Genomic DNA, 15677 nt, shown 5'->3' with positions numbered 1-15677 from the left:
GATGTATATATGTCTGTAAATCATATATATTCTATATATACACATAAGCAATCAACAGATAATCTATGTTTTCAGGACCTATTAGAATATTCATCTAATTGTAACTATCCTAGTTTACTCCTAGTTTACTCCTAGGTATACGAAATCAGCAAGTTTTGAGCTCTGGATGTGGTCGGTCCAGTGTCCAGTTAATCAGCATCAGTTCGATACCCAACCATTCAGGGTGCTAGATTCTGAAAAGAAACTTTGTAGCTAAGGCTGGATCAACAGGATCGCTCAGGGCGCAAAAGAGTTATAACAAAGGGTAAATTACTTTCTTCTCCTTTCGTCAAAAACAGCATACACTATGTTTTCTTTTATTCTTATGCCTGTCCTCCGACAAGCTGTTTGACTAGTAAGATCATAATATACACCACATTTACTTCAAAGTGCAGAACCGTAGATATATGCAGCTAAATTGATGTACAAAAGAATCTTAAAATTAGAAGTGCGAGTCAACCAAAAACTCGTTGACTTCAACTTCTAATAATGAATCACCGCTTTCATTTCGTTGGCACTCAGCCAAAAACTCGTTGACTTCAACTTCTAATAATGGATCGCCACTTTCATTTCGTTAACACTAACTAATCAGTCCTGACTTCACCGTATCTGCTATGGTTTTATTTTTTCTGTTATATAGTTCCAGATAAAACTGTTTTTGATCAGCGATATTATTTCAGTTGTTTCATTTGGCACATTACGAATACTTAAAGTGTTAGAAGTTACCCACTTATCAAAAAAATTGTTTTTAACTTAGGAAGACAAACCATTTTCAAAAGTAAACAAAATTATTGATACTTCATACATATTTTTATTTCTAAATCTCGCTTGGAACATTAAAAATAAAGATAGGCAGAAAAAAGTACAAACGGGACACTGTAAAAGAGCAGAATAATAAGCAAAAAAGAGACATTTCTTAGGCTCTTGTTTGTTTGCTTATGATTTGCTTTTTAGTACGAATGAATTTGATTTTCTTATTACTAGAAATCCTTTCCTTTATCCTTTGAAAGAGCTAAGAGCTCATATGGCACTTGTGACGAGGCGAGAAGAGCTAAGAGCCAAGAGATCATATGGTATGAGCTCTAACAAAATTCTATGAATCAATAGATTGATTTAAAAAGGAAAATAAGAGGCTTAACGCCGGTCAAGATTTAAAATAAGAGCTCTGAGTCACAAAGTCCTTCTAAATATCAAAATTCATTAAGATCCGATCACCCACTCGTAAGTTATAAATACCTAATTTTTTCTAATTTTTCCTCTCCCTTTTGCCCCCCAGATGGTCGAATCTGGGAAAACCACTTTATCAAGTCAAATTGTGCAGCTCCCTGACACGCCTACCAATTTTCATCGCCCTAGCACGTCCAGAAGCACCGAACTCGCCAAATCACTGAACCCCTCCCCCCAACTCCCCCAAAGAGAGGGAATCCAGTACGATTCTGTCAATCACGTATCAAGGACATTTGTTTATTCTATCCACCAAGCTTCATCCCGATTCCTACACTCCAAGTGTTTTTCCAAGATTTCCCCCTCCAAATCCCCACAATGTCAAAAGATCTGGTCGGGATTTGAAATAAGAGCTCTGAGACATGAATTCCTTCTAAAAATCAAATTTCATTACGATCCGATCATCTATTCGTAAGATATAAATGCTCCAATTTTCATGTTTTCCAAGAATTCCGGTTCCCCCCTCCAACTCCCCCGAATGTCACAGGATCTGGTCGGAATTTGAAATTACAAGTTTAAAGCACAAAATCCTTCTAAATATCAAATTTCATTAAGATCTGGTCACCCTTTCGTAAGTTACAAATACCTCAATTTTCAAAATTACCCCCCCCCCCCCCCAATTCCACCAAAGAGAGCAGATCCGGTCCAGTTATGTCAGTCACGTATCTTAGACAGGTTTCTATTCTTCCCATCCAGTTTCATCCTGATCTCACCGCTTTAAGTATTTTCTAAGATTTCCGGTCCCCCCAACTCCCCCCCCCCAATTACGCTTGATCCGGTTGAGATTTAAAATAAGAGCTCTGAGCCACGATATCCTTCTAAATATCAAATTTCGTTGAGATCCGATCACCCGTTCGTAAGTTAAAAATACCTCATTTTTTTATTTTTTCAGAAATACTCCCCCCCCAACTACCCAAAAGAGAGCGGATCCGTTCCGTTTATGTCAATCATCCATCTAGGACTTGTGTTTATTTTTCCCACCATGTTTCATCCCGATCCCTCCACTCTAAGTGTTTTCCAAGTTTTAGGTTTCCCCCTCCCAACTCCCCGCCCCCATCACCAGATCCGGTCGGGATTTAAAATAAGAGCTCTAAGACACGATATCCTTCTAAACATCAAATTTCATTGATATCCGATGACCCGTTCGTAAGTTGAAAATACCTCATTTTTCTAATTTTTAAGATTTACTCCCCCCCCCCAACTACCCCAAAGAGAGCAAATCAGTTCCGATTATGTCAATCATGTATCTGGGACTTGCGCTTATTTTTCCCATCAAGTTTCATCCCGATCCCTCTACTCTAAGTGTTTTCCAAGATTTTAGGTTTCCCCCCTCCAACTCCCCCCAATGTCATCAGACCCAGTCGGGATTTAAAATAAGAGCTCTGAGACACAATATCATTCCAAACATCAAATTTCATTAAGGTCCAATCACCCGCTGATAAGCTAAAAATACTTCATTTTTTCTATTTTTTCCGAATTAACCGGCCCCTACTCCCCCCCCAGATGGTCAAATCGGGAAAACGACTATTTCTAATTTAATCTGGTCCGGTCCCTGATACGCTTGCCAAATTTCATCGTCCTAGCTTACCTGGAAGTGCCTAAGGTAGCAAAACCGGGACTTTTGGTTTCCCCCCTCCAACCCCCCCCCCCCCCAATGTCATCAGATCCGGTCGGGATTTAAAATAAGAGCTCTGAGACACAATATCATTCCAAACATCAAATTTCATTAAGATCCAATCACCCGCTGATAAGTTAAAAATACTTCATTTTTTCTATTTTTTGCGAATTAAACGGGCCCCCACTCCCCCCAGATGGTCAAATCGGGAAAACGACTATTTCTAATTTAATCTGGTCCGGTCCCTGATACGCTTGCCAAATTTCATCGTCCTAGCTTACCTGGAAGTGCCTAAAGTAGCAAAACCGGGACCGACAGACCGACAGACAGACCGACAGAATTGGCGACTTGCTGTTTTAAAAATAGAGTTAAGAGAAAGAGTCAAACTTTAGCGTAAAGAGCAAGGCGTTGAGGAGGAAAAGCCCCTTTCATATACGGAGTAATTTCTGCTCGTTTTAAGTTTTAATGTTGCTCCTTACTTTCATTTAAAAAAACTTGTTTTTTTTATTTAATTTACTAAAGGGATGTCATTATTATTCCATAAGCGTAGACATTCTGTATTTTCCAATTTCAACACTGAAAATCAGCGCAGAGATATTGTTTTAGTGCTGCATTTTTAGACGGAAATTTTTTTTTTTTCGACATGCTTGATGAGATCTAAATTGCTAGACTCCAAGTCTGGAGGAAAAGAAAATCAGAGATTTCGCATGGACAGAATGGAAAAGATTGACTACACTGAGATTCTGTCATTCTCTTTTCTTCTAGGTTTATTCTGCCATACCTTATACATTGGGTTTATTCTGCCCAAAAGGGAAATGCTGAGGCAGACCACTCTAAATAGTGCTATGTGGAGTCTATAGGTCTTTAGATCAAAGCTACATAATTAAAAAGGAAATAATATTTTACCTCAAACGCCATGTAAAAACACAAAAACTGTTTCTTGGCTTAAGGGATAGACTGACTTAGCGCTTTATTCGAGCACATCTACAACATACGGGCACGAGAAATCAGAAAGATAATAAAACAAATATTAGCAATTATTCTGGGTAGTGCTCAATCCTATCTACAAGATGGGATGGAGTCCCAAATTCTCCCTGCGAGGCAAGACCTCTGCGAGGCAAGGACTTCATCCCCATCGTTCGTATCCACAAGAATCGCAGATTGGACTTCAATGAAAATTGGTCAGGATTAGCAGCTGACACTTTTGATGCACCTTTAAAGGGTAATAGTTCAAACCAATAGATATAGTTGCTTGTATTGCAACACTGCATGGGGACCTTGTCCTTGATATCTAGTCAATATTGTATATCAAAACAATAAAATTTCAATTAGCACTTACCGTAATTTCCTTTAAAAGTAGGACGATCACATTCAGCAAAGTAAGGGGGCATTGAATAAGACCCATAAACCCTGCAATTTAAGACAATACATGTTAGGAAAAAGCACCAAGACCTTGAAGGTATGAGCACCACCAGGAAGTTTCCATGCTACCAAGAACTTTGCGTTTATCAAGCTTTAAATGGGAATATCTCTCAATTTTCTCTTTTATAAATTTTAAAGTATTCTCTTGTTTCCCGGGAAAGGGTATCCCCCTCCCCCTGGAGGCACCCATGCTTGAAGGTCAAACAGAAAACTTGACATAAATACACTGAGCAATTGAGCAACACACACAAAACCCATCAAATAATGTAAGCACCAAACGACAAACTGATACCGAAAACATAAATTACAATAGCAATAATAGAAAGCTTTATAGGGAACAGAAAGTACTGTACCTGGACCCAGCATTACATATCTGGCAATCAAAATGAGATCAAATATAAACATGCTTCTCAACTTCCTTAATAAATACTCATTTGTTGTAATTGTAAAATAAAAGAGAACGGCATATGGACATCGAAGGTTGTTGGAGCGTTAAAAACTTTTAATAGTTTACGCACATACTATAGCAAATTCAAACACTTGGTGCAATTACGTTTTTTTAAGAAGATCTTTAAGACGAAATATTGTATTTTAAGCAGAAAGTCTAAATATAAAGAAACTTTGCTTTCTACAACAGTTTTCCCTGTTTTCAAGTTTAAAATTTGGGTCAAATCTCTTACTCTTTTCCACATTAATATCCGTACGTTTTCTGATATCTGAAGAACTTTTTGCCCTGATACCATTAACGATTTTATTTATTTAGTCAAGGGACTATGGATAATATTTTCTTATTTTGCTAATGTGTATATCGTGCAGGCATATACCCAGATGAGGGTATTCGATTCTGCCCCCCCCCGAAAAATTGCTACTTTTCCTATGTTTTCAATATAGTCCATATACTTATTGGGTTTTATCAAAGTTGTGCCCGTCTCCCAGAAAAAAATCTTACTTGTGTGCTGAACGTCATTTACATTAGTTTCTAAAGGCGGTAAAAATTCTCAGAAAAAAGAGAAACATTCTATCCAACAAAGATGTCAAGAAATTTCCAAATCAAGGCGCACCAACTATTGTCATTCACATCGGTTAATACATGGACAAACCGACTTTAAAGTATTTACTTAACGTAAGTTTCACGCCGAATTCTAATATTTTGCAATTTCTGTGAAGAATTATTTAGTTGTTTCGTAAAAATTTTGGGCCAGTGGTACAGTTTGGGTTTAAGGTAAGCCATCTTCATCTTAAAATTTGTAAAGTTGACGTAAAAATTGTGGGAATTAGAATTCAATAGGTGTTTTACTTCTTTGTGTGTATTTCTGTCAAAAAATTCCATGTTTTATAGGCACATAAGTGAAGTACTTACAGGGTATTTGTCAAGGTGCAATAAGATTAGCAAGGGAACCAAAATGGGTAGAAATTTTAACCAACTAGGCTTTAAAATTTGGCAAGGGTAGAAGAGATCCAACTTAATGTTTCAAAACAAGGGAAATTAAGCACCGATAGAGAAAACCCCACTTTTTAGTTTTCAAGAAAGAATATTGAAAAAAAATAGAAGATATCCAGCCAGTTTGTTTTTAATCAAAATTAAAATTCAATAACAAAATGGAAATTCAACAAGAGCAGAGAATATTCAAGTTAGATGTACATCTTTCAAGTTGTTGGAATATCCATATTTTGTATCTGCTGGAAAGCCAATCTTTTTGCTAATGAATGTCACAAGTAATATTTCGTTGAATTTCCAGAAGAAAAATTTGGTCTATTGCCCTTCTGAAATCGGAACATCTACGCCAACAGGCTTTCAGATTAAAAGAAAGCTGACAAAAAGTGAAAACTAATTTTTAAGTTGTGATTTTTAGCTTTCTAACACTATATGACCTCTGTAGCGTGAGGGAGTCCGTGATATTATTTTCATTAGGACATCTAAAATCCGCAAAAATGGTACTCTCATATCTAAATATATCTATGTGGGAAGCAATGATAAGCGTTCTAGGCATGCCTTTTGTAGTCCAGTGCCCGATCCAACCTCTATCATGGTTACAGATCCTTGTCACCACGTCTACAAGAGCAGGGCGCGGGTTTCAATTAAACTTGGATATAGGTAAGAGCTAGCGTTCTTTTAGGCAACCACCCAATGTCTGTGGGAAATAGAGGAAGGAGACCAAATTACCGTAGTCAGGATCCGTCCCGTACCAGAACGAATTGTCGGATTTTACAGAAGGTTGTTGAACCTTCAATTGATTGTGCATATTTGAGTCCAAACCAAACCCAACGTCAACAGGAAGAGGGAGAAGGGACTCCCAAAATTTTTATCCTCAGCTCATCTACAAGAAACATTTGTTAGGTCACAGTTGTATCTTTTTAGGGCCTGTACCTAAGACGACTTAGGTTATGAGAAGACTAGTTTTATAAATATGTTTTGAAGTTTTGAATCATCAGTCTAATTACTATCATTAGCGATGATGTTTTAGTTGCGACTTAATGGGATTCCAGTTTTATAACAGACCTTATAGAACATTTTAGTTTTAGAGCCAAATATCACGTTAGCTTTTTGGTCTTGTTTAATTTTTTGGGTATGATGTTTCTTACGTCTGTAAATCGACCATCTTTAGACAGTCTGTGGCAGGAGGAAACCGCTCAAAGCCATCAAATAAGTAATCAAAGCAGAAACTATGCGGACGCAGTTATCCTGGTAAAAGCAGCCTTCAGTTGTTTGGTTCAGACTGTTGCATCTTGCACATAAAACTCATTTATGTCATTTTCAAATTCCAAGTCAAACGACAAACATGAAATGGAACCTACAAGAGTTTACAGTGGCGACATAGTAGCGAGTTTTGCTTTGCCAATGTGCCTTTGTAGAGTGAGGAAAGTCGCTCTACAAAAGTAATGTATGATCCAATATGGCAACGGTAGCTACTACCTTGCAAAGACCTATAGATTATAAAGAGCATATAAGAAATTTCACTTCCTTGTAAAGAGCATATACGAAGTGAAATTTAAAAATGAACTTTTTATAAATTTGGTCATGTCTATGTGACGCCTGGCTTTCATGGCTGCAATGTTAGCCGCAACTTAGTGGATGACCCATGCAAAGTGGAATATTAAAATATCGGATTTGCGGAAAAAGGTGCAGTGAGAAGCTTTAATCCTGTAACTGGCTGAGAAAAATTGCCTTATTATCTTAAGCTGTATGTTTAAATTTTTAAAGTATTTTATCTTAATTCTTTGTTGACAATTGATAATAAATAATTAAATAAATAAAATTTCGGGATCGGGAAAACTTTATTTTTAAGCTTCTTGGCCTCTTGATTTAGAAATAATGCGCACATTCTTCCTAAAAACAAATCTTGGTCGAAGAATGAATTATCTAGCCCTATTATTTAATATCGTGTTATTCTTTTGCTTGTGTTTTATTTTGGCCACGTACTCGAATTTTGTATCATTGGACGTGATTTAAAATATTTTATCTTGAATCCCTTTACCAGCTTCCCCCCCCCCAACGTTATTGGTTGTCAGGGGCTTATTTTTCTTTGGGGGGGGGATAGTTGCCCCCCTGCAATAATGTGGAGAATAACATCATATATCCAATGCCCCTTGACTATCCGGATATGGACCCCTCTTGCCATGCCAATAAAAGTGCTGGAGATTCACCCCTGTTGGTTGTGAACCAATTCTTTTGCACTATCAGTGCATTTTATACACTAAAATGGTTATTAAATTTAATTAATGTTTTTCCACTTTAAAAAAGTTTAAATAGCATTTTTAAGAAACCTCATAGCTATTATCCAACGATTTCATCATTATGCAGATAGCTTTGCGTTTAAATAAACCAATCATATGCTCATTGGGAGGCCTCCAAACGTGCCCCCTCTCCTGAAACGTCAATTTTGACTATTTCAATGTCTTTTTTTCAAACAGTCCACAGGTTTTGAGCTATTGAATGACCCACCTCCCCCTCTTCCCCCATAATGCGAGACCCCACGAAAAGAATTACTAGATCTTCAACCTTTAACGAAAAATCCATATTTCAAAGAAACGTAATTTATTTCAACTCTCATTATTTATTTTGCCCTTGAACATTACCTGTTATTTATGCGCTACTAAGTAATTTTAACAAAAAAAAAAGCGAGCATAGATTCCCATAAAAAACTACTTTTCTTCAACTAAAATAAAGAGAAATATTGAAAACTAAAGCCTCTAGAAATCACACAAGGCACATGGTAGACTGTCACACCCAAAAGATGTCCTCAATGTTGTAATGGATTACATAAAAAACAACTTTTTTTTAAACTAAAATTAAGGATCAACATGAATGATCAAATGAACAGAAGGATCAAAAAAAAAAGGATCAACAGGATCAAAACAAACAGAAATTATTCCGTATAGGAAAGGATTTCCTCCCTCCTCAATACCTTGCTCTTTACGCTAAAGTCTTTAGCACTTTAAAAGAAGCTTCTTATTCTAATTGAACGGTCCTCGATCAAGTGTTTCACTAATGCTTAAAATAAGAAACACAACATTTTGAATTCAAAAATTGACTTCTCCGATCTTCCAGAAGAAACGCGAAAATGTAAGTTAAGAGAATGCAGGCGAGGTGCGTATACAATAAATTTTGACATGTCCACAGCCCCTACCCCCCCCCCCCACCCAAAAAAACAGCAACAAAAACATCGATATTTTTTATGATAATATGGTTATTTTTATGTTATTCCCCTCCCAAAAAGAATTCCTGCGCATGTGCCTGAGTAAGCCAAGCAGGCAGGTCAAAGTTGCCGAAGTCTCATTTAGTTTCTAGGGCTAAATGTTTGAGTAAGTTCTCTGATAAAAACGATTTTCCGAAATCAAAACTAGAAAAAAGTATAAATGCGGATTGATTTGCTGAACTATTTGGTGTCAAGAATAAATGAAAACGTAAATTAAAATGAACCACAATTAAACTTCTGACAGATTCCAAATACACGGGTTCACTGAACCCGTTCCAGAATGAACATTCCAGCTTGAAAGTCTGAATTCGGATTTTATACGTTTCCAGTACAGCACAGAATCGATTATAACACGCAACATAACTTTTAATTGCGACAACCTACTCTGTCAATTGGATAATTTCCTTAGATTTTACATTTTACATTTAACTCCAGCTCCTTCGATTTTTTTTTTTTTTATTTTAATCTTACTGGGGGGTAGGGTTTATGGATTAAAGTTCCTATGGGAAAAAAAAGTACTTGTGGGTTATTGGAAACATATTCAAGAATTGCGCTTAGGTTACATCTAAAAAAAACCGGTTTCATAGCTATAAAACAAGTGATGGATGATACAATGTATTGGACTTAGACAGAATGCATTGGACTTGTATAATTTGGGCTATATATTTGCACATTAGGGGTGAGGGTGAGGATTAGGTCAGGTTACATTAGGTAAGGTTGGGTTGGGTTTCCCTAATTTTGTTTCTAAAGTATTATTTTATCATCAAGTTTTGTTATTTTTTATTAGAATTAACCTAACTTCACTTTTTGGGTGTGTTTCCAATAACCGAGAAGTACAAAAAAAACAAAACAAAGAAAAAACAAGAAAATAAAAATCCAAAAAATCGATGTAGGCTATATCATTTAATCTAAACACGGCTATAAGCAATAACTTAAAAACTATACCCTTCCTTGGATTATAATAATTTAACAATAAGCGTAAACAAGCATCTTTCAATAACTAAACAGCTGAGAATAAGTTGATGACTTTTCTGGCACTTCAACCTTCTATTGTTTCTCGTCATCGAAAAGCGTACTCCACTTTAAATACTTGAATTTCAATAAGCTATACGCCTATATATTTGCTAAATCATGGCACTTATCAATCCACTCGCATTTCCCTGATGTTCAAAGCTACACAACATATTCTCAATTTTGACTTGTAGATCAACTTCATATTTGGAATATCAATATGGTCCTTAAAGTCACGATCTTTTTTCGCTTTTTTATTTAACATGTGTTATAAACAAAAGGACCGTAATAACTTGTTTGCAAAAAGACATAACGGGCTGGCAACCGGCCAGAGGGAACTAAGTGCCTCGCTCAACCTATTAGAAAATACTAAAGAGAAAGTATTTGCGTTTTAAGGTTATGGTTAAATAAGTATTTTTTTTCTTATTCGACACCCCTCCCTAAGAAATCATTTTGGATCCTGGAAAAATCAGACCTTAGTAACACTCCTAAAAAGTTAATATTATAGAAATAAGAAGTAGAAATTTTTTTTTATAAAAACATTCAGTACCTTGGTGGTTGTGCTCCATTCATATTTGTGTATGGACCAGTCGTATAAGCATTGTTGTAATTCTGATAGCCGTTTTGATATGGACGGAATGTAGACTGATAATTCTGAAATAAAGCAAAAATTATACAATAGAAAGAAGTTCCTATCGGTAGGAAATTTCATTGGTGCTTACAGAATATCGTTGGTGCTTACAGTGAACAGAATATCTTCTGTTCACTATTAAAAGACAATATTTACTTTCCATCCACTCACTTCCATGGCTGCGTGCCCTTGGGAACTGGTGTATCATACAACGCTTTTTGATAAGCTAAAACAAATAGTTATCTCCATATATGTTGATTCGTTTTGTCCTATTGGGTAGACAATTACAACTCAACTGTGCAAAATAGCCTAAACTGCAGTTTAATGAAGTGTGATCCCTATTGGTGCTTAAAAACCGCGCTAGAAATGGAAACAAATATGTTTGAAGGCTCAATGAGTCTTCCTTCAAATTCCTACAGCCGCACCAGGGGCGTAATTTGCTATGGGGCAGGGGGGATCTCCTCCCGAGCTGAAATTTAGCGTCTCCAAAATTCTTGTCGAAACTAAGATAGGTCAACATAACTCAAGCATCCACAGAAGCAGATCAGGTTTCTTTAGTATAAATATTCAGTATCCCTCAAAGTTTTCTTTGGTATAGCCTACATATTTTTCACTGACATTTTCAATTGACGGGAAAATTGCTCCAATCTCCCAGGTTTTGACGAAATTGCACCACTGAGCCACGAGTGAGCAAAATATCCAGAACGAGGGGGATGAGATGTCAAAAAGTGGATGTTCGGGTCACAATTTTTCGATTTAAAAAGAGAAGGGATTCTTTGACTTGTATTGATCTAGAGGTAATGTCCCCTGCTCCTTCTTTTCCGTAGCGGTCGTATAAATAAGACTATCCTCCCATTTTAACACTGGATTTTTTTTTCATCCACAACAGGAGGAAAGGCCACCCCTCAAGCCCCATTCTGATATGGGTTCAGAAATCGATACAAATATCTAAAATTAATATCACTCCTGTGATGGTATGAAGATCTTCAGAGCTAAAATACCATTTTTGAGAATCAGGCATCAGTATACCCCTATAAAAATCTACAAGGCAACATCAGATATATTCGTATTCAGCAGAGTCAATTTAGTCTGAAACCTCTCTCAGATTGCTTGTAACCCTCAGATCACTATTTTTCCACATTTCAACTTTGTTTCCCTGACTAAATATTGTGCATAAATGTATCAAGCGTTTCATTTGAGTCAAGTTGTTACGAACAAAATTGCCATTGAGTCGCGATCACGAACGAAATATGCCAATGCAGAGCAATATGTCTTCAACAACAGGAAAGTGTATTAATAGGCTTTCCAGTAATTTAAACTGAGGGGCCATTCCGATTGGCTAAATGCCATTTTTTTAAATTGCTGTTTTGTGTTGCAAAATAGCAAAAAAAAGAACCCTTGGTGTGGTCCCTTTTTAATGCTGATTTTAAATATATAATTTTCATCAAGTTTAGTCTTACCCGTCAAAAGTTACGAGCCTGAGAAAATTCGCGTAATTTTAGAAAATAGGGGGAAACACCCCCTAAAAGTCATCTTAACGAAAATCACACCATCAGATCAGAGAACCCTGCTATAAAAGTTTCAAGCTCCTATCTGCAAAAATGTGAAATTTTATGGGTTTTTTTTTTGCCAGAAGACAGATCACAGACACCTTTTTTTTAAGGGGTGATCGTATCGACCCAGTGGTCCTAGAATGTCGCGAGAGGGCTAATTCTAATAGAAGACAAAAGTTCTAGTGCCCTTTTTAAGTGGCCGAAAAACTGGAGGGATGTTCAGTTTAGTCGAAAACCTAAAAACTATGTCCCGAGTCCTCGGGGGAGGGGCTGCAAGTCACAAACTTTGACCATTGTTTACATTTAGTAATGGTTATTATGAAGTGTACAGACATTTTCAGGGGGACTTTTTCGCGTTAGGGTGGGGGTGGGTCAAGGGGAGTTGGTTACGTGGGAGGATCTTTCCATGGAGGAATTTTTATTAAGGGAAGAGAATTTTGGTGAAGGAGGCGCAGGATTTTCTTGTATTATTTAAAAAACAATGAGCAAATAAATAATTTTTTTCAACTAGAAAAATGAGCAGCATTAAAACTTAAAACGAACATAAAATATTACGTACATAAGGGGGTTCGTCTCCTCCACAATACCTTGGTCATTACGCTAAAGTATTTTTAGTAATTTCAACTATTTATTCTACGGCCTTTGTGATTCAGGGGTCATTCTTAAAGATTTGGAACAAAATTCAAGCTTTAGTCTAAAGAGCGAGGTATTGACGAGGGGGCGAACCCCTCATATACGTAATAAAATACACAAATATAGAAGTTCGTTACGTAAGTTAATTCGTATGATACGTATGTTTATTACAAACAAATACGTTCGTAAAAAAAATAATCTAGTTGCATTTTTAAGTAAAAAAAATTGGAGGGCAAGTAGGCCTCCTCCCCCACCCCCTTTTTTTATCAGAATCGTCCGATCAAAACTGTGAGAAAGCCATTGAGCAAAAAACAAATATTAATATGCAAATTTCGTTTTAATTATTCATGTGCGGTGAGCCAAAATCAAAACATGCATTAATTCAAAAACGTTCAGAAATTAAATAATAAAAAAAAGCTTTTAACTGCAAGTAAGGAGCAAAATTAAAATTTAAAACGAATATAAAATATTACGTATATAAGGGGGTTTCGTCTCCTCCACAATACCTTGGTCATTACGCTAAAGTATTTTTAGTAATTTCAACTATTTATTCTACGGCCTTTGTGATCAAAGAGTCATTCTTAAAGATTTGGGACAAAATTCAAGCTTTAGTGCAAAGAGCGAGATATTGACGAGGGGGCGAACCCCTCATATACGTAATAAAAATACACAAATATAGAAGTTCGTTACGTAAGTTAATTCGTAAGATACGTATGTTTATTACTAACAAAAACGTTCGTAAAAAAGATAATCTAGTTGCATTTTTAAGTAACAAAAATTGGAGGACAACTAGGCCTCCTCCCCCGCCCCTTTTTTTTATCAAAATCGTCCGATCAAAACTATAAGAAAGCCATTGAGCAAAAACAAAAATTAATATGCAAATTTTGTTTTAATTATTCATGTGCGGTGAGCCAAAATCAAAACATGCATTAATTCAAAAACTTTCAGAAATTAAATAATAAAAAAAAGCTTTTTAAGTGCAAGTAAGGAGCAACATTAAAACTTAAAACAAACATAAAATATTACGTATATAAGGGGTTTCGTCTCCTCCACAATACCTTGGTCATTACGCTGAAGTATTTTTAGTAATTTCAACTATTTATTCTACGGCCTTTGTGATTCAGGGTCATTCTTAAAGATTTGGGACAAAATGCAAGCTTTAGTGCAAAGAGCGAGATATTGACGAGGGGGCGAACCCCTCATATACGTAATAAAATACACAAATATAGAAGTTCGTTACGTAAGTTAATTCGTATGGTACGTATGTTTATTACTAACAAAAACGTTCGTAAAAAAATAATGTAGTTGCATTTTTAAGTAACAAAAATTGGAGGGCAACTAGGCCTCCTCTCCCGCCCTCCTTTTTTATCCAAATCGTCTGATCAAAACTATAAAAAATCCATTGAGCAAAAACAAAAATTAATATGCAAATTTCGTTTTAATTATTAGCAAAAATATAATCTAGTTGCATTTTTAAGTAACAAAAATTGAAGGGCAACTAGGCCTCCTTCCCCGCCCCCTTTTTTTTTATCAAAATCATCCGATCAAAACTATAAGAAAGCCATTGAGCAAACACAAAAATTAATATGCAAATTTCGTTTTAATTATTCATGTGCGGTGAGCCAAAATCAAAACATGCATTAATTCAAAAACGTTCAGAAATTAAATAATAAAAAAAAAACTTTTAACTGCAAGTAAGGAGCAACATTAAAACTTAAAACGAACATAAAATATTACGTATATAAGGGGTTTCGTCTCCTCCACAATACCTTGGTCATTACGCTAAAGTATTTTTAGTAATTTCAACTATTTATTCTACGGCCTTTGTGACTCAGGGTCATTCTTAAAGGTTAGGGACAAAATTCAAGCTTTAGCGCAAAGAGCGAGATATTGACGAGGGGGCGAACCCCTCATATATGTAATAAAAATACACAAATATAGAAGTTTGTTACGTAAGTTAATTCGTAAGGTACGTGTGTTTATTACTAACAAAAACATTCGTAAAAAAAATAATCTAGTTGCATTTTTAAGTAACAAAAATTGGAGGGCAACTAGACTTCCTCCCCCACCCCCTTTTTTTTTATCAAAATCGTCCGATCAAAACTATAAGAAAGCCATTGAGCAAAAACAAAAATTAATGTGCAAATTTAGTTTTAATTATTCATTTGCGGTGAGCCAAAGTCAAAACATGAATTAATTCAAAAACGTTCAGAAATTAAATAATAAAAAAAAGCTTTTTAACTGCAAGTAAGGAGCAACATTAAAACTTAAAACGAACATAAAATATTACGTATATAAGGGGTTTCGTCTCCTCCACAATACCTTGGTCATTACGCTAAAGTATTTTTAGTAATTTCAACTATTTATTCTACGGCCTTTGTGATTCAGGGTCATTCTTAAAGATTTGGGACAAAATTCAAGCTTTAGTGCAAAGAGCGAGATATTGACGAGGGGGCGAACCCCTCATATACGTAATAAAAATACACAAATATAGAAGTTCATTACGTAAGTTAATTCGTAAGGTACGTATGTTTATTAGTAACAAAAACGTCAAATAAAAAAATCTAGTTGCATTTTTAAGTAACAAAAATTGGAGGGCAACTAGGGCTCCTCCCCCCTCCTTTTTTATCAAAATCTTCCGATCAAAACTACGAGAAAGCCATTTAGCAAAAATAAAAATTAATATGCAAATTCCGTTTTAATTATTCATGTGCGGTGAGCCAAAAGCAAAACGTGCATTAATTCAAAAACGTTCAGAAATTAAGTAAAAAAAACTTTCTTTTAACTGCGAGTAAGGAGCAACATTAAAACTTAAAAAGAACAGTAATTACTCCGTATATGAAAGAGGTTGT

The 15677-nt window shown here is 35.8% G+C and overlaps 1 protein-coding gene across 1 annotated transcript in view; it reads right to left on the bottom strand.

The window, feature by feature from the left end:
- LOC136029004 (uncharacterized) overlaps positions 1–15677 on the bottom strand; it is an 80672-nt gene that overhangs the window by 30980 nt on the left and 34015 nt on the right. Inside the window, exons 5-6 of the mRNA XM_065707009.1 lie at positions 10559–10662; positions 4218–4288 (exon numbers count right to left, since the gene is read on the bottom strand). Of these exons, the coding sequence (XP_065563081.1) occupies positions 4218–4288; positions 10559–10662 (175 nt within the window). The remainder of the gene's footprint in view (positions 1–4217; positions 4289–10558; positions 10663–15677) is intronic.

This window comes from Artemia franciscana, chromosome 7 (assembly GCF_032884065.1).
Source record: "Artemia franciscana chromosome 7, ASM3288406v1, whole genome shotgun sequence".
Lineage (NCBI taxonomy): Eukaryota > Metazoa > Arthropoda > Branchiopoda > Anostraca > Artemiidae > Artemia > Artemia franciscana.
Note: the sequence above shows the minus strand (reverse complement) of the source record. Positions and strands in the feature narration are given on the sequence as shown.